Below are 25253 nucleotides of genomic sequence, written 5' to 3'. Positions count from 1 at the left end.
ATGATTAGAATTAAAGTTGCATGGACTCATCAAAGGTTCCTAGCTAGATAATGAATCTACAATAACGAGCAAATGAACGTATCACCGAACATATATGGTTTAAAAATTAAGTTGGATATTTACAATACCAGAGCAGTAGCATGCATGGCACCGGGTATATATATATATAGCTAGCTAGTGGTCTGGTCGAACAGATGAGGGCATGCAAGCAAAACTTGATTGTAAGCCGGGGTAGCTACCACAACCTTGTTACATGCATATACGTATGTACACTTAGTCGTAATTAATTCTCTGGTGAGAAGAAGAAGAAGAAGAAGAAGAAGAAGAAGAAGAAGAAGAAGAAGAAGAAGAAGAAGAAGAAGAAGATGATGATCGATGTGTGGAGCGCGGTGCGATGGTGGGACGAGTGGCAGCTGCGCATCTTGGTGCTGGGCAGCCTGGGCCTCCAATGGTTCTTGCTGGTGGCCGCCCCGATGCGCAAGTACACCATCCCGAGGTTGTTGAGGACCTGCATCTGGCTGGCCTACGTTAGCAGTGACGCCTTGGCCATCTACGCGTTGGCCACCCTCTTCAACCGGCACGCCAAGGCAAGAAGTGGCGCCAGCTGCGGCGGTACCAATGCCAATGGCGGCCAAGCCGGCGTCCTTGAGATCCTGTGGGCTCCCGTCCTCCTTATCCACCTTGGCGGGCAGCGGGAGCTGACCGCCTACAACATCGAGGACAACGAGCTGTGGACGCGGCACGCCGTGACCCTGGTGTCTCAGGTGGCGGTGGCGGTGTACGCCTTCTACAAGTTGTGGCCCAACTCCACTGACAAGAGGCTATGGGTGTCGGCGATCCTGATGTTTGTCATCGGGGTGTTGAGCTTCAGCGAGAAGCCATGGGCCTTCAAGAGAGCCAGAATCCAAAAGCTGGCGGCGGTGTCGTCCCTGGTACAAGGGACGACACGGCATGACGGCAAGTGGGAGAAGGCGTACCGCTTCTGCTTCACCGACTTGGAGGAGCAGAGCGCTCGGAAGCGAGGCCTGACAACAAGAAACCGTGTCCACATGCTACTCTCGGACATGTCATTGTTCGCTGCTGTATCCGAGCTCAAGAGAAGGGGCGTTCTGGATAGCGTGGACCAGGAGGGCACGGCGATTCTAAGCCGGGCAATAGGGGCGGAGAGGTTCTCCAAGAGATGGTTGCAAAACGCATTCGGGCTCATCTACACCAGAGCCAAAGTGACGTGGACTCCCGCCTACTTGGCCTACCATCTCCTGCTGGTTCCAGCCCTGCACGTCGCCTCCATCACGCTGTTCGCCGTGAGCCACAAGCGTGGCCGCTACAACGCCACGGACGTGAAGATCACCTACATCCTCTTGTGCTTCACCGCCGTGCTAGACATTTCCGCCTTCTTCTTCCGGGGGCTGATACACCTGGTCATGTTTGTTGCAAAGGTTCCATCCTTGTGCGAGTGGATCGCGCAGTACAACCTCATCGACGCGGCTCTCCGGAGGTTACAGCCAACTGGGTGGCTGATCAAGTGTGCGACCCGCATTGGCTGCTATGAGGGCTACTTCGACACCAAGCACGACAAGCTGTACAGCAAGGTCGCCGGATATCTGGTCTTTGATTTACTGCGAAGCGATCAGATAGAAGGTCTCGACCTCGGCAGCTACAGAAACTTGGACTCTGAGATGAACAACTGGATTCTGAGCCACGACCTGGGGCGAAGGGCATGCGGCGAAGGGACAGAGGTACGGAGCACCCTGCTCGGGTCGTTCGATAGAAGCGTCCTCTTCTGGCACATCGCCACCGACCTATGCTTCACCTGCCAGCCTCCCACCTTCCCCGCCCACCCTCGCGAGGTGATCACGGAGGCCATCTCCAACTACATGGCACACCTGCTCAACTTCCGCCCCGACATGCTCTTGACCGGCAGCAGGCAGCATCTCTTCGCCGAGGCCATGCAGCAAGTCGAGGCCATCCTCAAGCTGCGGGCCGGGCGTCACTTCAAGCGCCCCTCCATCCAAGATGACATGGCCATGGTGGACACCATCTTTATGAGAAGTACTTCGGGCCCAGGTCCCAATGAGTATCCTCTCGTCCATGAAGCTTGCAGGCTCACGCAGGAGCTGCTGCTACTCGACGACGAGACGCGGTGTGAGCTCATGTACCATGTCTGGGTTGGGATGCTCTTCTACTCCGCCGCCATGTGCAGGGGCTACCTCCACGCCAAGAGCTTGGGTGAAGGCGGCGAGTTCCTCTCCTTCGTCTGGCTTCTCCTCTCCATCAAGGGGACCAAGACCTTGTCCGACAAGCTCCAGATGCCCGATCAACCTAACGCTCCTGTCCAACAACACGCACAGGGTAGCCAACAAGGCAAGGTGTTCCAAAAGCAGGAAGACTGGGAACTTATTTAATTTCTCTATCTATAAATATATTATGTGTTTATTTCTTGCATTTTTTTTGTTAATTATACGTATAGTCGTGTCGATTACCCAGGCACGTACTACGCATGCGCTTGGCTTACTATCCTCTGCTGTGCGCGAGTGAGTATGCGGCTATGCTTGTTGCTATACTACTCCATTCATGTTTGGTTTAATTTTCATTTTCTGTTCGTTTGTTGTCGTGCACGCGTTTTACTGCGTGCCTACATTCATGAATAAGCTTAATTAACGGTATTGGTTGATTCATTGCTCATGCATCGCCTATCTACGATGCATCCCATTCCCGCCTGTATAATACTCCCTCCGTCCTATAATATAAGGGATTTTGAGTTTTTGCTTGCAACGTTTCACCACTCGTCTTATTCAAAATTTTTTGAAATTATTAATTATTTTATTTGTGACTTACTTTATTATCTACAGTACTTTAAGCACAACTTTTCGTTTTTTGTATTTGCAAAAAAAAATTGAATAAGACGAGTGGTCAAACGTTGCAAGCAAAAACTGAAAATCCCTTATATTGTGGGACGGAGGGAGTATGAGCCAATTGTGTTCTTGTTCCTACTTTGAAATGTAATTGTGATTTTATCTTGAAATGATCCGATGGTTCCAAATCTGAATTTGGACACATATAATATGTAATGCAAACCATATATGTAGTGGAAACTTAAAAACTACCGTTGGATCGAGAAATGAACGTCCGAGATTCGTCCACGTCACTATGAGTTTCTAATTAAGTTTCCACTACATATGTGGCTTGCACTACATATTTTTCCTATATGAAATAGATATGTGAATTCAAATCATAGAACGTCTTACAATAACATGAAACAGAAGAAGTAGTATTTGAGAAGTCTCTAAATAGAAATGCAACATTAATTCCCTCAAATTCCCCTCAGACACAACCAATTGTTTATTTTTCTTTTTTTTTCTTTGCCTATTTTCCAATATTTCTCAACACACGACTAGCAATTGGTTGTGTTTGACTTAGTTCACTAATTCCCTCCAATCCAATCACAAGCAGGCTACTATGCATCAAGAGAAAGAAAGAAAGAAGAGTACATTAAAATCCTCTTAATTATTATTAGCGGTTCGTCCTATGATCTTACCCTTGTGATTAAACACACGAGCATATATAATGCAAAAAAGGCAGGGGAGATGCATATCCTGTCGATTTCCTCCTAGAAATTTTCTTATCTTTTCATAGACTACGACGTCACCACTATCTATTTAGTTTTTGGTTGTGTGTGTGATTTGTTCTTCATTCCCTCCAATCATTTGCAGGCTAATGCTATGCAGACAACAAAAAAAAAATCCTCTTAGTTATTAGTAGCTGGTCTTATTATCTTATCCCTTCCTTAATTGACTAGTCCTAGTGATTAAACACGCTCGTCTCCTCCTCTTCCTCACGAGCTGCCTCCTGCCAGTCGATCATGGCGGCCGCATCCTTCTGTTCCAAACGATCTCTCCCATGCCTACTGCTCATATTAGCCGTCTTCTTCCTCGGTTGCTCGTCGCCGGCGACGGCCCGCCGCGTCACCGAGGGCGAACCGGCGACGACGACGACGATGGTGGAGAGGTTCCGGCGGTGGAAGGCGGAGTACAACCGGTCGTACGCCACGGCGGGGGAGGAGCGCCGCCGGCTCCGGGTGTACGCGCGCAACGTGCGGTACATCGAGGCGACGAACGCGGCGGCGGGGCTCGCGTACGAGCTCGGCGAGACGGCCTACACCGACCTCACCAACGACGAGTTCATCGCCATGTACACCGCGCCGCCGCCGCTGCGGTCGTCAGACGGCGACGACGACGACGCGGCGACGACGATCATCACCACGCGCGCCGGGCCGGTGGACGAACACAACCTGCAGCCGGAGGTGTACTTCAACGAGTCCGCCGGCGCGCCGGCGAGCGTTGACTGGCGGGCGAGCGGCGCCGTGACGGAGGTGAAGGACCAAGGGCGATGTGGTACGCACTACTCCAGCTAGCTAACACGTCAACCTCTCAATTATTTCATTTTTTAGATAATAATAAACTCTCAATTATTTGTGACCTCTCTGTAAACACATGGCTCGCTACTAACCACATGTGCCCCCTGTCTCTTTCATTATGCGACCCAAATGCATAATAATAATACTCCCTTTCTCTCTGTTTTTCAATAAAGTTTAATTTTCGTTTAATTCGAATCTAGCATATAAAAATGAAAAATATAAGTCATATTAAAATTACTTCTAATAATAAAATAAGTAACGTGAAATAAATAATACTTACATGATTTTTTAATAAGATGAATATGATTTCATATTTAAAAGTTAACAGCATCATATATATTGTATTACTAACTATTCGTATCCTTCGCCTGCGTTTGCACCATGTTTGTAAAGAAACTATTTCATTTCTTATTAGTAATATTATTATTCTACTGTGTTTAGTGAAGTAATTAATTAGCTATATTACTGTGTCTGTATTAAAAGGATCGTGCTGGGCGTTCTCGACGGTGGCGGTGGTGGAGGGGATACAGAAGATCAAGAAGGGGAAGCTGGTGTCACTGTCGGAGCAGGAGCTGGTCGACTGCGACACGCTCGACAGCGGCTGCGACGGCGGCGTCAGCTACCGGGCGCTGGAGTGGATCACCGCCAACGGCGGCATCACCACCCGCGACGACTACCCCTACACGGCCGCCGCCTCCGCCGCCTGCGACCGCGCCAAGCTGGGCCACCACGCCGCCACCATCGCCGGGCTCCGCCGCGTGGCCACCCGGAGCGAGGCGTCGCTGGCGAACGCCGCGGCGGCGCAGCCCGTGGCCGTGTCCATCGAGGCCGGCGGCGACAACTTCCAGCACTACAGGAAGGGCGTGTACGACGGGCCGTGCGGGACGCGGCTCAACCACGGCGTCACCGTCGTCGGCTACGGCCAGGAGGAGGCGGCGGCGGACGGCGGCGCCGCCGGCGGCGACAAGTACTGGATCATCAAGAACTCGTGGGGGAAGAACTGGGGCGACCAGGGATACATCAAGATGAAGAAGGACGTCGCCGGCAAGCCGGAGGGGCTCTGCGGCATCGCCATCCGGCCGTCATTCCCGCTCATGTGATCTCTACATTTTTCTAAGTTAGTAGCTTTCAAATTAGTCAAACTTAGGAAATTTGGGATGGTGTTCATCGCGTGCACGATGCACCTACACACACTACGCTGTTAATATTACGTGTAAAACTCGCGAATCACATGATTGTTTATTACAATTGGAAATAAATTTATATACAAAGGATAGAAATTTCTTCAGTGGACTTAGCATTCAGCTTGCTGCATCCAATGATTTTTTTTGTCTGCTAGCTGAATTTTCTGGCAGGTAGAGGGCCATGTCGTCAGTACAAAATAGACCCAATATTAAACTCCAGAAATACAGCCCAATAATAAAGGGTAAATGGCAAGGCTACCGATTGGTAAGAAGCATGTCATGGCCCATTGTTTTTAACTCGAATGAGGGTAATTTTCAATTCTTTAAAGAACACATAAACTCCTTGGGGAAAAATGAAACTGAAATCAGCTTTACATGAACACAGATGACCAGAAAACTACCGAGGGTACCTTGAAGACAACAAGAACTCTTCTTCCAAACTATATTGCCTAGTCCCTTCTGTCATGCTTCTTCCTTCTTGGCTTGGCATGAAATCCCTCGCGACATTATTGCTCTCTCCAAGCTTCTCTGCAGAAAGATTACCTGAAACATTTTCCCTGGATGCCTGAATGCCTTCAAGTGCCATCTCAACCTGTCTCATGGTAGGCCGGTCCTCTCCTCTCAGATTTACACATGTCACAGCTAGCGTAGCTACTACTTCGACAACTTTCATGTCTGCCTCCTCCATGATTTGCAGGTCTAACACTCCAACTAGATTGCCTTCTGTAAATGAAGTGACAAAATGTGCAACCAGACCTTCACCCTCAGGTGTCAGGTGAGAAAATGGCTTCTTCCTTGTGAGAAGCTCTACAAGAATGACCCCGAAGCTGTACACGTCGCTCTTTTCTGTAAGCCTCTGAGTGTAATAGTATGCCGGATCCATGTATCCTAAGGTTCCCTGAACCTTTGTTGTTACCCCTGTTTGATCAACCGGGATACATCTTGAAGCTCCAAAGTCTGACACCTTGGAGGTCAGAGTGTCATCGAGGAGTATATTAGTGGACTTGATATCTCTGTGGATTATTGGGATTGAAACTGATGAGTGCAGATAGGCAATAGCTTTGGCTGTCTCAGTTGCAATCCTCAATCTGTCACTCCATGGTAGTGATCTTGGTCCACTGACATGGAGATGGCTGTAAAGGGTTCCATTGGAAACGAACTCATAGACAAGCAATGGCACTTCTGTCTCGAGGCAACATCCGAAAAGCTTCACCACGTTCCTATGGTTTATCTGCGAGAGAATGGCAACCTCGTTTATGAACTCATCGATCTCCCTTTGAACTGCAATCTTTGATTTCTTGATGGCGACGACATGGAGATCGGACAAGATCCCCTTGTACACGGTGCCATGGCCGCCGCCGCCGAGCTCACGAGCTCTATCAAAGTTGTTTGTTGCCTTCTTGAGCTCACCCAACGGTATGATCATCCTCTCTGCAATGTCAGCCCTCTGAGCTACCAGTTGCTGCAGTAGCTGCCCACGATTCTGCTTGAAGTACTTCTGCCTAATCTTCTTGGCCCTCCTGCGTTTCTGCTTGCGGATGATGAAGATCGCCATGATCACTATAAGTATAAGGCTTGCAGCACTACTGACACCCACACCGATGCTTAAACCTGAAGATGACAAGAATGTAAGAGCAGAGATAGTATTACTGTAAACTTTTCTTTCACCAATCAAGTTGCAGCTGTGATTAAGTATTGTGTGAATGTGTGATTGCTCACCTGTAGAAGAACGAGCAGGAAGAGGAGGTCTGAAACATCCATTGCGTTGGGTGTAGTTGCCTTGCATTCCTGCAGGGCACCGGCACAGGAACGATCCGGCCGTGTTGATGCACTCGCCGAAGCAACCGTGCTCCTCTGCACGCTCGCACTCGTTGATGTCTTCGCAAATCGCCCAAATCGACACAAATTAGCTCGAATTCACAAGAAAAAGAATCGAATTCTGTATGTAATTTTACCTTGGCATCCGGTGGCGAGGTAGGGGTTGCCATGGAAGCCGGCGTCGCAGTCGCAGACGTAGCCGGCGCGCGCGGAGCTGGAGACGTTGCGGCACGAGCTGTGGCTGCTCTTGCAGGCGCTGCGCGCGGCGTCGGCGGGGCACGTCGAGTTCACCGGCACCTCGCCGTCGGCGCCGACGCGGGTCGACGCGATCATCCACCCCAGCAACACGGGCACCGCCGTCTCGTCGAAGGTGACCGGGAGCGGGTAGCCTCGGGTGGACCTAGAGGCCTCGGCGACCCACCCTTGCTCCGCGATGAGCACCACCGTCGGGTCGCCGGCGCCCTGCGGCGGCGGCGGCTGGGGCGGGCTCGGGTTGAGCCGGCGGAGACGCACTTGGTAGGAGTCGCGGCCGACGCTGATGGGCATCTGGCAGCAGCCGACGCCGGTGCACCGCCTGTCCTCGGTCAGCGACATCGTGGAACCCGCTGGGGCGGCGATCGCTTGGCCGCCGGCGTCGGTGCCGGGGCAGAAGGAGGCGCAGCCGCTGATGGTGACGTTGCTGCTGTTGCCGCTCCCCCCGCCGTCGGTGAGCAGCGCCACGACGTCGCACCCCCAGACGACGACGAGCTCGTTGCGATCCTCGGACAGCGCGAACGGCCCGCCGTCGCCGAGCCCCCGCCAAGCGCCGCGTCCCTCGTCGGCCGACGACGTGTTCCCGCCGCCGTAGGTGATGTTTATGCCGCCGACGCGGGCGGCGCGCACCGTGGCGTTGACGATGGAGACGTTGAGCACCTGGAACGCGGCGGCGTCGCCGAGGAGCAGCCGCGGCGGGTCGCTGCTCCGGTCGCAGGTGAGGTTGAACCCGGGCAAGTGGTAGCAGCCGGCGCCGATGCCGAACGGGAACGGCACGGCCACGTCGCCGCAGGTGGTCGGGCAGTCTCCGGCCGCCGCGGCGGCGGCGATAGCTTGCTGCAGCGCCAGCACGGCGGCGAACAAAGCCAGCGGTGGCATTGACCACGCCATGGAAATGAATCCTCCTGCCTGCCTTTGCATCGATCGATCATCAAGGCAGCATGGCCGACTGAATTGAGAAGTCAGAAACTGTGGGTGTATGTATCTGCAGGTGAAGTGTCACAGTCGCACGTCGTCCTAGCTTAGCTTTGACCTGCCAGCTTGACGACATGACACAACGACGATGCAAATGCACGCGTTTCGTTGACTAGCAAGCCTGCAGGTTGCATCTGCATTGACCTTCTGTTCAACCATTGCTTCAAGATAGTACTACCATTGTTTTACAATTAGAGCAGGTACAATAGCAGCTACAAACATATTTTAAGAAGATAAATGAAGAGAGAGAAGGACAGCGGGCTATAGATTTATAGCCAGCTGTACACGGACTTCAAGACACTGTGTGTGTATGACAGGTAGGACCATACATTAATATTGTAGTATGTAATTGTTGTATGAAATAGCTATTAGATTAGCTATAGATGAATTGGAGCTAGTAGTTGGCTACACTATTAAACTTGCTCTAAGCACAATTAATAGTGGATCTAATATGTGAAACAACATCACAAGGAGAATCTCTTCGCCAGATGCATAGTCATAGGGAGAATCTGGACGGAAATCCAGAGGTGGACTAGCACTGACCTCCAAATGGATAAATGGCCGGACTGCCAAACGATAGAGCATTGGTGGAACCTCGTTGTGGAGTCACCCAACACACCCCGGAAACCAACCAGACACTCCTAATTTTCTAGGAAATTTGGTGTGAACATAATACAAGAATCTTTCGCAACTCCGCAATGACGATGAGCTCAATTCTAGCAAAAATCAAAGAAGAGGGAAGAGCCTGAATTAAAGCATGAGCGACCACACTACAAGAGTTAAAACTGTGCAACAGAAGTAATTGCTCCACCCTAGTCCCCAATTCCATCCGCCGCAATGAAAATAGCAGCTTTGTTATAAAAACAAACAGAATGATAAACGCTGAAAAGTAGCAGCAGCAGCAGCAGCAGCAGCAGCAGCAGTAGTAGTAAAATTGCAAATCGAAAGAGGAACGAACTTGATCTGTTTCGGTACCGTCGACGCAACAGCGAGCGGCAAGACGATTCTTTCACTCGAACTCGATCCCCATCGACAGGGGCGGATGTAGCATGCGACATGGAGGCCCCGAGATTTTGGGGTGAAGAAAACAAACTGCCGTTAGTACAGTACTCCCCTAATTAAGGTTAAGGAAAATTAACAGCAAAAAAAAAAAGAAAGAAAAGAAACCAGAGCTTCCAGATCTAGAACGAACAGAAGACAAATGTTTATAAGGCAAAAAAAGAACAAAAAAGGGTGTGGTTAGAGAGGGATGAGAAAGAGGAATTGCGTATAAACGTGTGGTCACCGGCGGCAGAAGGACGACGGCGCCGCTGCTCCTCTCGCACTCGCAGGCGGGAACAGCGGCGCGGCGGATGTAGATCGGCGTAGGCGGCGCGGCGGAACGACGACGAAATGGGCCGCATAAGGCCCGGCCCAGGAACGAGACGGCACGGGCCGAGCCGGTCCGGCCCATGTTCCAGGCAAACAGCACAAGCACGGCCTACGGCCCGTGGCCCATGGGGCTGCGAGCGCGGCAGCATATGGCTGTAGTTGGCAGGTTCTTCACACACTTGCCACCCACCTTGTCTGTTTGAAATAAGAGAAATTTTACTTTCCTTACGAGGTAAGTACCAAATTTTATAAACACTTACTGTTGGTAGGGACAGCAGCTGTGTTATGGTCTGTCTGGAAAACAAGAAATAAAACCTGTTTTAAACGGTTGTTGTCACAGGATCCCACTGACATTTTATATCAAGCGTGCTCATGGATGCATGATTGGGTTATTTTGCAGAGACAGGTGGGAAATCAAGAAAAGCTGCGATGGGGAATCCAATTGCTAAGGCCCTATTTCTTTCAGCTTGGGATTATTATAATCCAAATTATTGGGAGTAAGCTAAAAGAAATAGACAACTTATTGAAGTAGCTTATTATAATCTGGAGCCCAACTTATTATAATCTGATAAGCTCATTTAGGTGAGCTTTTTCTAGATTATTGGGTGAAAAATTACCCACCATGCCACCCCACTCCCTCTTTAGACTTGCAAACCCAATAATCTAGGCTCTAATAATCTAGGAAAGATACAAATAACCGCTTATTCTACTATAGATTGTAACAATCTAACTTATAGTAATCTGACTCAATAATCTAGATTATAATAATCTTAAGCTAAAAAAAACAGAGCCTAAAGCAGGTCACAAATGAGGTGTTCAATTCACGACATGGGTGGCGTGCCAGCTTCAGAAGGATTACAAGCAGCTGATCAGATTAGAAGAGAAGAGAGAAATGTCTAGCTTTTGAACAGAAGAGCAAAGTTGTTAGCCTGTTGAAGAGAGTCAACTGTTGAATGTCTGTTGTCGCTTTTATAAGCTCTAGATGCAGTTGTTTTCTTTTTTTTTTTCTGCTGTAAACTGTGACATTTCTTTTAGTGGAAATGAAGGGTTAAGGCCCTTTGATAAAAAAAGTACCAAATTTTGTTATGTAAATTTTCGTACATTTTAATATTAATACTGAAGATACTAAAAGATATCAAATTTTACATTAGAAAATATGATACATCCTGATACCTTCTCAAGTACTGTAAAATCACTCTTGAAATGAACTTAGGTAGAAAGGAGTATAAATTGAAATAAGCTGAATGCAGATATTAGTAGTACTAAATTTCTCTTCCACCCAGATCAAAGTTCTTTCTATAGATTCAGTGGCCGATCAAAAGAACACTCGTGTATATATAAAATGACCTCGAAAAGATTTTTGCGCCTTTCCGCTGTGCAATTTCTGAAAAAGGTGCCAATATACACAAACTGCTTGTTGCTGTACAGTGACATAAACCTTCCATGGTCAGCACATTTGCAATAATTTGCAGAGGGCAACGTATGATAATTTACTTCAACTAGCCTCAAAAGTTTGTGCCCGGAACAGTTAATGGCACAAGAGCTAAATACTGTTCAAATCTTACTGTTGAGTACTGGCATTTCGTTTTTGCAGGGAAATTGGCAGACAAGAGAAATAGTACGTTAGAAGAATATATTTCATTCAATTCATACTTATGGAAGATTGGAAGTACCGAAATACTGAGTAACTCCAGAGATCTATGAAAGCTTGACTCTCCTTGGTGAGCCTGTTTCGTCTAGACCCAGCATGTGAAAAAAAAACATTCTGAGTTGAGAGAGTATGCTGACAAATTGATTAACAACATTTCCTCTCTAAAACTCCAACAGGTTTCTTTCTATAGATTAGTAACTGTATCATACAACGCATTCGCATGCACAAACATTTATATAACTTGAAATAAATCTAAAGTTGGGAAAGTTTTGCAATATGACACCGCTCGCAGGGCTCCAGAATGTTGAATTTCACACTGGAGGGAACTTTGCCCTCAATATATTTCTTGGCAACCTCCACAGCACTGAGGGCATGGAGTACATCTAACTTATTCATCCTTTTACACATGCCACTAGTGTCAAAACCATAGCCAGCGTCCAGCTTAAGGCATTGTAGCGACGAGGCATTCTCAATAATTAGATATGTTAGCTCAATCAAGCTCTTTGACGGGAAAAATCGGTTGATGGATACTTTCTTAAGGTTGGCATGGTGGATTTCTGGAATCCGCCTTATCTGTAACGAATCTGCATTGGAATCTTGAAGAGCTGGGTCCTTCCATGCAAGATCATACTCTCCTGCCTGCACAAAATCAATTTTGATGTCACATAATCCTCCAACAGAAAAACAGTTTTGACTAGGCATATCATAATAGATTTTCAATGCAATATGTTAGCACAATAAAGCATACTAGTATGGAACTCTAAGCACAAGCCCCAAGATGCCACAAGACTAAATGGTGAGGGTGGAGAGGAGATGAGAGGGCCCCTCATGTAAAGGGCAACCACTACACAAACTCTAAGGATGTTTTCTATGAACTGCTAAGGTGTGTTATATATATATATACCCAATATGGGCTCCAAGATTCAAATTGAGTATATACCCAATTTGAATGAGTATGAAATTTTTTTAAATGTTTAGATATGAACATTAACTTCTTTACTAACAAGTTCAAACAAGTTTGAACTGAGTTTAAACTTTTTTTTTGGTTAGATTTTGGTTCTAGGTATATAACATCCAAACATATAATTCATTAGGTATGTAATAATGAATTGTGAAATAAAGTTGAGTTTGAGTTGTTTTGTTGTTAGGTATTTGTATGAATCAAATTCATATACCTAGGTATATACTCACAATTTGAAAATTTTTAAAAATTTGAGAGAATTTGTGTGTTTTATACCTTGGAGCCCGGGCACCATGGAGTCCCATATGGGTGTGTATATATATATATATATATATATATATATATATATATATATATATATATATATATATATATATATATATATATATATATATATATATATATATATATATATATATATATATATATATATATATATATATATATATATATATATATATATATATATATATATATATATATATATATATATATATATATATATATAAATATATATAGGAAAGTTGCTTTAAAAAATCATGTTAATCCATTTTTGAAGTTTATTTTAGCTAATACTTAATTAATCATGTGCTAATGAGCTGCTCCATTTTGCATGCGCAGGGGAGAAGTTCCCAACCAATAGCCCCGAACACAAGCCTAAAAGAACTGAATACAGAGATCGGTCAATATTGTTCAAAGCAGTAACGTCATCAATGTTACCTAGTAATTTCTAGGGTAGAATATTGAGTACTGATTTCTTATTACTTGCGGAATATAAGCCTATGTCAAGACACTTCACTTAATAATAACGTAAAAGCCCTAACTTAACCAGATATTTTACAGAGATCAAATATGTCTACAAAGATGCAGGAGTTAACTGTTTTAACATGAAACCCCAGTATGTTGCCCCTTTTCGTTCAGTTTGCAAACTTTTTGTAAGACCACAGTACTGGTTCTGGGCTTTCTCTAAAAAGCAGGTAAGCCAGTGCTGATATTTCATCTAAAAAAATCTTTCACATGTACAGCTCTAAAGAGTTAACATACTTACCCATATGTAGAAAGTTTCCAAGGCAGGACAAGCCTCGAAAAAAGAAGCCAGAGAAAAATAATCATAGCTTTGGAATCTAATGCCATCAAAATAGACATTCAAGTTCCTGAGGTGGAGGAATTTCACAGGCAACATTGGCGTAATAAAATCCTGAAGAAAGAATATGCTAAGGTTAGTTATGCTTCAAGGCATAATTATCAAATATATGCAATAAATTAACTGTACATAATGTAACTCAACAGACCTCTTTAGATGATGCCAGGGTAAGAGTCTGAAGATTCGATGCGATAGAATGGAGTTCAGTCCTAGCATATTGGATCATGCCAGAGAAGAATGTACCATGCAAAGTCATGTACTTCAGATGCGAGGAGTCACTGGTTAATATTTTCATAGGGCGTCCTCTGAAGTCAAAAGTGGTCAGCTTTGGAGCATAAATTTCTATCATCTTTAGATTTGTGCAAAATAACACATTCAGGACCGTAAGGTGCTGCAGATGAGAAGGTATATTCAAGGAAGTGAGCTGATCACAATTGCTAATTTCCAACTTCTCCAATGAAACTGTACTGGAGAGAAGGCATCCTAGTTCTTCACTAGTAATGTGGACAAATTTGAAATACACGCTTCTCAAGCTTTTGAAACAGCCAGTTCTTAATGTTGGGTGAAAAGCACAAAAGAACAAGGAAATAGACTGAAGTGAGCTTCCGGCACAAGATAAAAGTGAGCAAGAGAGGTTGAACATTGGCCTGTTATGTACAGGAAATTTCACAGCAATTTCAATGATTCCAGGTTTAACAGCAGCGTTAAGCCAATTGTTGATATGGTCAGCCGTGATGGGTTTGAAGTAATTAGAAACATCAAGCTTAAGTGTCTTCACCCCAGTACCAGAGTGGTTCTGAAGAATGCTGTCAATTATATCCACTGGTTCCTTTTCTTTTTCATATGATGTGCCCTCGTAAACATTCAAGCTGAATGTTTCCTGATTGAATGTGAGGTTAGGGAAGCATCTCCAAGAGCGTAGAAATCTACAAGACAGACAAGCCAAGCAGGCAGCATCTCGTAGCGGAATAAGGGAATGTATATGGCACAAGATATCCTGCAATAAAAATGGATAAAAGAGTCAAATCAAGGATAATGTGGTTCAGAAAAAGAATGAGAGTTCATGGAAAAATTTGATTGAAGGATTCCCTTTTATCCTGACCAATGATATGAGTAGCTCTTACTGATTAAATGTTGTATAATCCAACAAAGTTAAAGGAGAGCTATATATACTGTAGGATCTAATCTTAAAACTGCCAGAGGAAAAAGGCAGTTAAGGCACAAAGCAACAATGCAGCCAACAAGCATGTAACGTGCACAACTAAAAAAATATAAAAGAAAATTGTTATTCATTGACTTGTTGATCAACAAACAAAATCATGATCCATGTGTGCAATGCTAATGGCAACTGCTTCTTTTATATGAAACTGCATTACTTTAGAATCAGCATTCAAATTCATACCTGTGGAAGTCTATCAAAGTCGAATCCTGTCATAGTGTTTTGGGCGCCCTCAGAAATATCACCTTGTTGGCGAAGTGGAGCACTATTTGTACCTAAAAAAACATCGGTTGATGGTAATCGACAAGATAACAACATAAAAGGGAAGAGATACACAAGAGCAGTGATTAAGTTGCTGAAATTGCACAAAGTTTTACGCCAAACATTAGGAACCGAGAATACAAACTGAAAATTCTCTGCCATGACAAATAATTAGCTAATTAATTTTGGACGTGACCGCACAAACCCTCATGTATTGCAGTACGAGAAGTTTCTGTCCCAGAAAAAAAAAACAACTTTTGTGCACGAATCTGGACATAGATTCATGTACAAAAGTTGTTTTTTGTTTTGGGAATTGGGATGGAGTAAACGATAATGATTTATCTTGGTATGCACAAAAAAAAGGATCAAATTTAAAAGTATATTAAGGAGAGCGCACAGATTTTGATCTTTTAGCTCCACCCTATAGCCTCCAATCCCATCCGCAAAACCAAAAGAGCAGCTTTGCGGTAGAAACAAACAGATCGAGACAAGGATATATATAGACCGTAAAAAGCAATGAAATTGCAATCCGATCGAAGAGGGAGTTGCAAGAAGAGGCACGAACTTGTTTGTTCTCGGTACCGCCGGCGCCGCACTGACCGGCAAGACGCATCTTCCACTGGTTCCCCCTCGTTGTTCGTCATTGGCTCGCTGGAGAACGGCGGCATGTGCGATGGCGATGACAGATCCGAGGGAGATGGCGCCGGCGCAAACCCTAGCGGCGCAGTATATCCGTAGAATACAACTTGTTTGCAGAGAGAAGAGAGAAGGGAATTTTTTTTATTTATAATTTTTTTTATTAAAAGTTTTACAAAAATAATTTTCCATTTTGAAAATTGACGGAAGTAGTCGCCTACCGCCCTCTGGGAGGGCGATTTTTAAAAATCGCCCTCCCAGAGGGCGGCGAAAATGACGTGGCAGACGGCCGTTCGCTCTCGGGCGACGGCCGTCAACGAAATTTGCAGGCGGCCCCCTTGCCGCCCTCTGCGAGGGCGATTTTGTACTGTGCGGGGGGCCGCCTGCAAATGGGCGGCGAGGGGGGGCATGAAATTTTGCAGGCGGCCCCCTTGCCGCCCTCCGCGAGGGCGATTTTGTACTGTGCGGGGGGCCGCCTGCAAATGGGCGGCGAGGGGGCATGGAATTTTGCAGGCGGCCCCCTTGCCGCCCTCCGCTAGGGCGATTTTATACTGTGCTCTATATTTTTGTATAAATATCAATAGTTATCAAATCTTTTTATATTGAAAACTATACAAAATTAAAATCTCCAAGACTGGTAAAATACAATTTTATTATTTTTTAGGGCATATTTGGATTGTTACCGTACAAATATTTTGTTACCGTACAAATATTTTATTAATTTTTAGGGCATATTTGGATTGTTAGTGCCAAATTTTTCTTCACGACCAAATATTTGGTAAGGTAAAATTGCATTTGATCATATTTGGTTTGCTGCCAAAATGTAAAATTGTAGTGAAGAATGTTCTACATAATCTCAAATCTAGATTACGTATTACCAATGAATAGACTTCCATTTTCGTGTGTTGTGTGCTAGTGGGAAAGAAAATATGAAGAGGTTGCCTTCAGATTGTCAATTATATAGCGTCGTTTTCACTGCAATATATGTGAACTCAATGAGATACATTATTCATTAGATGTGACAAGACGATCACGCGTGGGCGTGATTCACTTTATGTAAACAGGCAGCGCCGAAAGTTGATAGTGATAACTCGAGCTGCCGCTTTTCATGTGTGCTGTTGTGGACTGTGCGCGCTACTGGATCTGACACTACCGTGCAGCGCCGAAAGTGTGTTGTCGTGAGCATAAGTTGTTCTAGCACCATATGAATGAAAAGAACTATGTAGACGAGACAAACACAAGTAGTACTGCAGTAGTAATAGCAAAAGTAGTACTGCTTTACAAGTTTGTAAGCCAAAAGAAACGGTCACATAAGGACTGAAGAGGTAGAACACTACTGACGAGGCCTCTTACCCCTGTCCCTCCTACCCTGCGCCCTAATGTGCCCGTGGGAGTACGTGAGTCGGTCCGGGGGTACGGCACGGCCAACCCGTCCTGCCTGTACAGGTGTGACCTCTGGCTGCTCCTGAGTGTGCGCCTCTGGAGCTCCTCCAAGCTGAGAGGAGCCTAGTACGTCGTGGTGGTCTGCACCGTGCAAGTCGTCGTCGTAGAACTGGCTAGTAGGACCAGTCCTACCGGCGTGAGACGAAGAGGCCCCAGTACCGAAGATCCCGGCTGCAAATCCTGCTGGACAAGGACCATCAGTTTCGTACAGGTATTTAACAGTATTAATAAAAAGTAAAGTACCGTGTGGGCGAGGGATCGACGCTCCGTGAGAGGAAGAGCTGGCGAACGCGCCCGAAGAGGTGGCGAACGCCCCTGCGGAGCTCGTGGAAGCGCCGGTCGTGCCTGCGAACGCGCTCGAAGGCAGACGAGGTCCTGCGATGAGGAAACGTGCAGTTAAAACATGGTGACATAATCGTGCAAAAGCTGAAACAAAAATGAACTAATATCTGGGCTGAACTGTACCGTGCGAAACCGGTGCTGTAGGTCGCACTGATCCAAAGCTAGGGGCGCTCGAAGGCAAACGAGGTCCTGCGAGGATGGATCATCAAGTTACGACGGGGTGATGTTTTCGTACAAAAACAGAAACAAAACTTAAGAAACCTCTGGGCTGAGCAGTACCGTGCGAAATAGGTGCCGTAGGTCGAGGTCCTGCTCCGACGGTAGGCGCGCGAGGCCGTGGTTGTACCGGACCAGCTGGAGGTACGACGTCCACGGCGCTGCGACAGGAGAAGACGCGCATGACCGCACGCATCTTCTCCTGCATCCGGTCGAAGGTCACCCTCTGCTCAACGTCAGTCAAGTGCAAACCTCTGTTCAACCTCACTTGGACTGCGGTGATATCGGCACTGATATCCCGTGCGGCATCAGCCTATGCAAGATGGAAATAACAAATTCAGTAGTTGTCCTATATTATGCAAGATAAATGAAATAATTGTAAGAAGTAATACAAATTGGACGTACCGCCACGAAGTAGTCTCGGTCACGGTGCGTGGGATACGCGTCCGTGACAGCGGCAACGTGCGGCTCTGGGGCGTCTGGAGTGAAGGTCACACGCGCACGAGTGCGAGGAAGGTACCAGCGAAGGTAGTCACGGTAGTTCTCCTCCGTGTGTGGGAAGAGCTCGTTGATCACCTCCTCTGTAGCTAACACCCAGTCGTCAACGTACTGTTGTACACGTGGAGCCCAAAGTGCGCCTGCTAGCTGTCCCCGTCAAGTCAACCTGTGAAGAGAGGTAAATTATATGGCTCGATGAAGTAATTATCATAAAAATTTAGAAATGAACAATCCGAACTCACGAGTGGTCGGCAGGGAGGACGGTCGGCTGCACGTTGCCCGGAAACACCTGCCTAAGTCCGAACTGTCTCATCACACGCTGCGGGCAGTGAGGCTCAACGAAAATGTCGAACACCATCGGCAGGATGGTGAGCCAGTAAGCCTGGTCGCGTGTGCACAAGGACGAAAGTCCTAGCGGTGCTCTCGCAGCGACGGCCTCTTCTGTGTACGGCTCCCAGATGACGTCGCTCGGCTGGAGACGGTCAAACTCGAACACGAAGTCCGGGTAACCACGTCTCACCTGGACGTGAGCGTAACGACGCTGCAATAAACATGATCGGAATTAGACATGTTATGTGAAGAAAAAAAAAGACGACTGATAAACTTATAACGCAGCGAAGTTGCACTAACCCCACGTCGACACCAGTAAGTCCCCATCGTGGGACCGTCCTCTGGCCACTGCGCGCTGCGACCAACCCCGTAGGGTGCGCTGTCCACCACTGGTCGACCTATGGCAAACCTCTCGGCTGCCCAAAGCTGAAGCAACATAGGGCAGCCAGCGATGATCGCTCCCGCGTCAGTCTTCGTGCACGCCTCACAGAGGGCACGGTACGTGGCTGCTAGCACGGCAGAACCCCAGCTCCACTGCGGCACGTCCTGTGGCTGAGCATCCGCGATGGACCGTGCGTAGTGGACCAGCCGGAAGTCCACAGCGTGCCCGTGGGTGCTAGTGAACATCACCCACCCGAACAACCACAACAGGTACGCCTCAAGGGAGCGTCGGACCGAGTAATCATCAGCGTCAGGGTGCAGAAGGTCCGCCTACAATTAAGAATGAAATGTTAGTACAAAACACTCATTCGGTCGCAAATAAGCACGTATGATAATAACAACTTATTTACTTACAGTGAACTGGAGCAACCAAGCCTTGCTAGGCCCGACTGTAGAGTACGGAGGAAGGGTGGTGGTCGGTCCTAGGTGTGGAAGGCGCATCACCTGCTCGAAGCGCGCAGTGATATCCTCCTTCCACCCAAAAACACCGTCCACGGGACCAACTGCTGCTCCCGCCAGCGGTAGCCCGAGCAGGTACGACACGTCCTGCAGTGTCGGAGCCATCTCCCCACAGGGAAGGTGGAACGTGTGCGTCTCAGGTCTCCAGCGGTCTATAAGAGCGGCAAGGAGTGACCGGTCTGCATCCCACCGCTTCGCTGGGTCACGGTCGTCCGCCGCCGCCTCAACAAGCCTACAAAGTGGTAGAAGGCCTGCCGCACGCAACCTGTATAGAGCAAACTTCAAACATAAGTACAACACAAAGCAAAGTTGAGTTGAAATGTGAACATACGCGTACCAAGGAACGTGACGGGGGTCGACACGCAACCACTCGCGCGACGTGCGTGGACGGAAGGTGCCGAGCTGTGCACCCTCGACTGCTGACAGGAACGAGCGGTGGTTCCTGTCAATCCCACGGTTCAACAGCGCCGGTGTGTCGTACGCCATACCTGCATCAAATAGGTTGATCAGAAACATATAAATAATTAGTTCAACATAAGTAATAAATGTTCATAAGCGAATTACTAACACATATTAAACAAGAGTACAAACAAACAAAAGTGTTTAGTCCGAACACTCATCACGATAACATTATGATACAACACCGAATAATTCGCAATACTACTAGTACAACAATAGTCGGAGGTACTCATTACAACAACATTGAATTGAAATTACACGATAGAAGTATTTAGTCCGAACACTCATTACATCACAACAGCATTTTATTTCCTAAATCGAAAGCATTGTTACACCATGGAATCGCCTGCTGCGCGACGACGCCTTGGTCTTGCGCGCCTGCTTGTTGTTCCTTCACCAGGTGGTCGCCTACCATCACTTGCCTGTCCAGATGGACTAGCATCTGCGCCGCTTGGAACTTCTGCATTCTTCGGGCATTTCTTGTAAGTATGGCCGAGCAGATCACACTTGCTGCAGCGTAAAGTCCTCCCACCTGCTTCTGACTCATCCATATCATTTCTGATGCGTCTAGTTTGGCGTCGACCCTTTTTCACCCTTAACTTAGATGGATCTGGAATATAAAAAACTTGGGCACTCAGCGTTGTGTAAGATCCTGAGATCCCGAACCCATATATCTCCTCACTCCATGTATGAAAGATTGCTTCTTTCCTGAAATAATTTGAGACGTACACATTGGGAGATATGCCACAATCACCGGCAGCAGCAAGAACGTGTGAGCAAGGAAGGTGATGAAGCTTCGGCTTCATACAACTGCAGGTACATCCACCATCCGCCTTCAAGACACATTCCTGCACGGCTTGCTTGCGATAGATACCACGCCTGCTCCTATCAACACACATTATTTCATACCGATGCACTTGTGTGCCTTGAGCAACAACTCGATGTCTCCGTGCCTTTTTGATTTTATCTTCCATGTACTTTGTCACTACGTTGCCAAACACTATGTTGTTATCGGCCATGGACGGACCAATTTTCTTGTATCGATCCCTAAAGTACGCTTGCGTGCCGTGAAGGATGAATTCAACAATAGCAACCAATGGAAGTACCCGAACTCCTCGCATTACCCAGTTGTACACCTCTGCCAAATTGGTTGTCATTATGCCATACCGAGATCCATCGGTGTCGAACAATAGAGACCACTTCTCCTTAGGCTCATTCTCAATCCACTGAGTGAAATTTCTGATGGACGACCCTGACCTCCTTCTCATTGTTGGTGGGTCATCATGTAATGCACCAAGAGGTATGGGAGGCTCGTCACCTTCAACTAGTGGTCTGCGAGATTGCTCATCTGTTTGCTTCGTTGTCAACTCATCCAACTTGTCCCACAACTCATTAAATTTCTTCTCTTGGTTCTGTGCACAGAGCCTCTTAAAGAGCTCCATGAGATGCTTGTTCTTGAATTGCTTGTAGAAATTTGCACCCATGTGACGCATGCACCACCGACTCCGAACATCAGGCCACTTAGCTGGAAGTCCCTTCTCATCCCAACCGTTCTGCAAGTAGTCAATAGCCCGCAACATACCCGCGTGACGATCATGTATAAGGCAAACGTTGGGCCTCATACGCACCACTGCAATGTGCACTCTCTCTAGGAACCAGTACCAGCTTTCAGTGTTCTCACTCTCTACAAATGCAAAAGCCATAGGTAGAACCTGGTTGTTCCCATCACACCCAATTGCTGTCAATATCTGACCTCGGTATTTACCTGTCATAAAAGTTCCATCTATGCATAGAACAGGTCGACAATGCACAAAAGCATTGATGCAAGCACCCAATGAGAAAAAGGCTCTTTGCAGCACACTCTTTGTTCGATCATCAACCGATGTAAATGTATGTAGGTCATAGTACGTATTATTATTCCTCTGGGCAATGGTGGCTAACAAACGAGGCAAATTATCATAAGAAGCTTCAAATGTGCCATACCTCATCTCAATGATCTTTTGTTTGGCTCTCCAGGCCTTTGCATAGCTTATGGTGTACTTGAATTTGTTCTCGATGTGCCTAATAATTGATTTTGGTTCAAAGCCAATGTTACCAACAACACTGCTGTACATCTCACTTGCCACAAAAGCTGAAGTGATGTTTCGGTGATACTTCTCCACCCCTTGTAAGTAGCACTTGTGCTCGGTCACAATGCTAACTTTCCAATAATCATTCCATTTACCCTTATATGCATGGACACGCCACGGACAATCTTCCTTCATGCACCTCACTTCATACACATAATTTGTTGACTTGACCACCCTAAACTCTCTCTGCAAGGAAACTGCCCAATGCTTCACCGCCTCCTTCATCTCATCCTTATGAGCATACCTTGCACCCTCAATTACCTCGTTCTCCTTATACTCCCAGGGTACATGATCACCCTCTGATATAACAAGTCCAGAGAAGTCCTCATTTGCCCAATCAGTGGCCATTACATCACCTTCCTCATCGGATGATGCGTCGTCGTCCACTTCCTCATTATCCGAATCTTCCCTCTCCATTTCATCAACAATTATACCGACTCTCTCCCCCTCATCCGCCATGCCCATAGCCTGCTCCTCCCTTGGTTGATTTTCCTCATTTTGCATCGATGGTCCAACAACATCCCCTGCATTGATAGGACCCTCTACATCTTCGGTTTGCATTGAAACATTTATATCTTTCTCTTCTACCGACACAAATATAACGAGGGGCCATGACCGTTCAAAAGCCATTTCCACATACCGTCTCCAAGCATCAGTGCTGTCCATCGGCATTAGTTCCCAAAAATAACCTTCTGTTGCACGACTCACTACAACTGACACTGACATTGTGTATACTTCTTGGTCTATTCTAAATCCTCTCAACAACCAACTATAAATTGACTGAAATGTTCTCTCCGCAGGCCTATCGATGCCCTTAGATGTCATTACAAAATCTGACAGATCAACACCATCTGGACCAAATCTAATATTTCCTTCACCGTGAACTATCTGAAATGTGACCTTACTTGACATTGTGCCTGATGAAAACAATAACTGCGTTAACCTCGCATTTCTGTACTACGCCCTAAGTTACATTCTCTACAATATTGTTCTCTAAATTTCTAAAATTACGTTACATTCTCCAGATCAAACTAAACTACATCTTACAATTAACACTACTGTCTATGTCTCAATTCATACTATTATATTCTATGCTCTGGATCTACACATATGTGCTGTGTGCTACAGATGTGCTAAAATATATGGAACTAAAACTAAAACGCAACATATATACTCAAACATAACATATTAGTACAAATGCAAAAGATGTATGGGAGCATACTTGTGATGAATTGAGCGAACCAGCAGGGCTTCGCCGCTCCCCTTCTGCTGCCCTCCCCTCTCTCTCTTTCTTTTTTTTTGGATTTTTAGTGAATATAATGAAATTTCACAGAGGAGGGACTGGGCTTTATAGGGGGAGAGGCAAAAATCGCCCTCCCCCAGGGCGGCAAGGGGGCCGCCTGCAAAATTCCATGCCCCCTCGCCGCCCATTTGCAGGCGGCCCCCCGCACAGTACAAAATCGCCCTCGCGGAGGGCGGCAAGGGGGCCACCTGCAAAATTCCATGCCCCCCCTCGCCGCCCATTTGCAGGCGGCCCCCCGCACAGTACAAAATCGCCCTCGCGGAGGGCGGCAAGGGGGCCGCCTGCAAATTTCGTTGACGGCCGTCGCCCGAGAGCGAACGGCCGTCTGCCACGTCATTTTCGCCGTCCTCTGCCCTCCCAGAGGGCGATAGGCGACTACTTCCGTCAATTTTCAAAATGGAAAATTATTTTTGTAAAACTTTTAATAAAAAAAATTATAAATAAAAAAAATTCGAGAGAAGGGGAGACAGACAGAAGAGTATTTCCTTATTCAGATAGAATAGAACTTCTGGGCTTAGTTGGAGTCGGACACCGCATCCTGGGCCATAGAGAACGGCCCAAAATCTACAGTACGCCCCAGAGCCCGGCCTCCCTCTCCAACCTGTCCACGTTGATTTAATAAGTCCACTTTGACTCCCTCCACCTCCGTCTGCCTTAGAGCAGCTCGCTGTCCACCTCCGTCTGCCTCAGCTTCGTTCTCGCCCTCCTGTTCTGGAACCACACCTCCACCTGCTACGGCTTCAGATTCAACTGCCTCGCCAGCGCCGCCTTCTGCTTCTGAATCCAACAAGAAGAAGATCGCATATATCAATCAGATTGTTCTTGATCGATTTCTTGGTGATTAGCACAGTAATTACTTTGATTGTTTGTTTGCTTGCTTATAGGGTTGACGGTGTTGTGCTCTTTGAAGGTGTCCTCGAGGACGGCGGCTTGGTCCTTCGAGAGGCGGAGCTTCTTGCGGGATCCGCCGCCGGAGTCCTCGCTGCCACCGCCGCCGGAGCAGATGGCGCGCCGCGCTTGCCGCTGAGGCTGGAGAGCGTGCTGTTGGGGGAGGCTGGAGGACGCGGCGGGCGAAAGCCGGATGGTCCAGCCCACCGCGGCCGCCGCTCAAGCGCTGCTGCAAGACGCTCACTGACGAGAAGCTGAAGTGGGGGCCGCCGCTCCCGCCGCCGCCGCAGCCGCTCCAGCTCGTGCTCCCCGCGGCCGGCTAAAGGGGAGGAGAAGAGAAAGAGAAAGAGAAAGAAAGAGACAAGGGAGGAAGAGGGGGAGGAAGAAGAAAGAGAGAGGATGACATGTGGGGCCCACATCAATTTTTATGTGTGTGAATGATAACTGGGTCCCACGTATATATTTTTAATTCAAATGCTACCTCAGCGGCACGTCAACCTCATGAACTAGGTCAACACTGCCACGTCAGCAAAATCGTCCTCCAAAACCACAAAAGAAGTTAAATTGCACTGTTTTCAATAATTCGGGGGTCGAAATATCAGGTTTTGTGGTTTATGATCATGTATTAGATTCGGGTCAATTTTTAAAGGAGTCAATGTGGACTTATTCCCCACATTGATTGATCTGGAGCGCGCCCAACTTTTAGATCCTTCTCTGATAGTTTTTTTTTTTTATAGAATAGATCCTTCTCTGATAGTTGAAGGGGATTAGTCGGTGATGGCTTCCGAAACTGACAGACACTCATGACGTAGTCATATTAGGATATGATTGATTTGTGTAGACTCCTTCCATATCT

At 46.9% G+C, this 25253-nt stretch overlaps 6 protein-coding genes and 2 long non-coding RNA genes across 8 annotated transcripts; 3 read left to right on the top strand and 5 right to left on the bottom strand.

The window, feature by feature from the left end:
* The first annotated feature begins 211 nt into the window (after window positions 1-211).
* On the top strand, window positions 212-2678 carry LOC112936417 (uncharacterized). Its single transcript, XM_026020326.2, has one exon. The coding sequence runs from the start codon at window positions 366-368 to the stop codon at window positions 2403-2405; it is 2040 nt and encodes a 679-aa protein (XP_025876111.1). The 5' UTR covers window positions 212-365; the 3' UTR covers window positions 2406-2678.
* A 932-nt stretch (window positions 2679-3610) lies between these two features.
* Window positions 3611-5705, top strand: LOC4347860 (senescence-specific cysteine protease SAG12). The gene is made up of 2 exons (XM_015755799.3): window positions 3611-4394; window positions 4901-5705. The coding sequence occupies exons 1-2, from the start codon at window positions 3863-3865 to the stop codon at window positions 5515-5517; spliced, it is 1149 nt and encodes a 382-aa protein (XP_015611285.1). The 5' UTR covers window positions 3611-3862; the 3' UTR covers window positions 5518-5705.
* Window positions 5706-5863: 158 nt separating this feature from the next.
* On the bottom strand, window positions 5864-8622 carry LOC4347859 (wall-associated receptor kinase 5). Its single transcript, XM_015755784.3, has 3 exons — window positions 7557-8622; window positions 7321-7479; window positions 5864-7212 (listed from the first exon to the last, which is right to left on the bottom strand). Exons 1-3 carry the CDS (start codon window positions 8590-8592, stop codon window positions 5999-6001), a joined length of 2409 nt encoding a protein of 802 aa, XP_015611270.1. The 5' UTR covers window positions 8593-8622; the 3' UTR covers window positions 5864-5998.
* Window positions 8623-11821: 3199 nt separating this feature from the next.
* On the bottom strand, window positions 11822-16007 carry LOC4347858 (F-box/FBD/LRR-repeat protein At1g78750). Its single transcript, XM_015755794.3, has 5 exons — window positions 15819-16007; window positions 15176-15267; window positions 13922-14770; window positions 13678-13827; window positions 11822-12307 (listed from the first exon to the last, which is right to left on the bottom strand). Exons 1-5 carry the CDS (start codon window positions 15919-15921, stop codon window positions 11921-11923), a joined length of 1581 nt encoding a protein of 526 aa, XP_015611280.1. The 5' UTR covers window positions 15922-16007; the 3' UTR covers window positions 11822-11920.
* Window positions 16008-17112: 1105 nt separating this feature from the next.
* LOC136351793 (uncharacterized) lies at window positions 17113-18541 on the bottom strand. Its single transcript, XM_066304145.1, has 5 exons — window positions 18296-18541; window positions 17954-18203; window positions 17798-17863; window positions 17576-17707; window positions 17113-17512 (listed from the first exon to the last, which is right to left on the bottom strand). The coding sequence occupies exons 2-5, from the start codon at window positions 18096-18098 to the stop codon at window positions 17223-17225; spliced, it is 633 nt and encodes a 210-aa protein (XP_066160242.1). The 5' UTR covers window positions 18099-18203; window positions 18296-18541; the 3' UTR covers window positions 17113-17222.
* Window positions 18542-20406: 1865 nt separating this feature from the next.
* LOC136351792 (uncharacterized) lies at window positions 20407-23358 on the bottom strand. Its single transcript, XM_066304144.1, has one exon. The coding sequence runs from the start codon at window positions 23116-23118 to the stop codon at window positions 20407-20409; it is 2712 nt and encodes a 903-aa protein (XP_066160241.1). The 5' UTR covers window positions 23119-23358.
* Window positions 23359-23911: 553 nt separating this feature from the next.
* LOC112936418 (uncharacterized) lies at window positions 23912-24503 on the bottom strand. Its single transcript, XR_003238574.2, has 2 exons — window positions 24367-24503; window positions 23912-24286 (listed from the first exon to the last, which is right to left on the bottom strand). It is a non-coding gene; the product is annotated as an uncharacterized lncRNA (long non-coding RNA).
* Window positions 24157-25123, top strand: LOC112936419 (uncharacterized). Its single transcript, XR_003238575.2, has 2 exons — window positions 24157-24346; window positions 24420-25123. It is a non-coding gene; the product is annotated as an uncharacterized lncRNA (long non-coding RNA).
* The last annotated feature ends 130 nt before the right edge of the window (window positions 25124-25253 follow it).

This window comes from Oryza sativa, chromosome 9 (genome assembly GCF_034140825.1).
Source record: "Oryza sativa Japonica Group chromosome 9, ASM3414082v1".
NCBI classification, from domain to species: Eukaryota; Viridiplantae; Streptophyta; class Magnoliopsida; order Poales; family Poaceae; genus Oryza; species Oryza sativa.
Note: the sequence above shows the minus strand (reverse complement) of the source record. Positions and strands in the feature narration are given on the sequence as shown.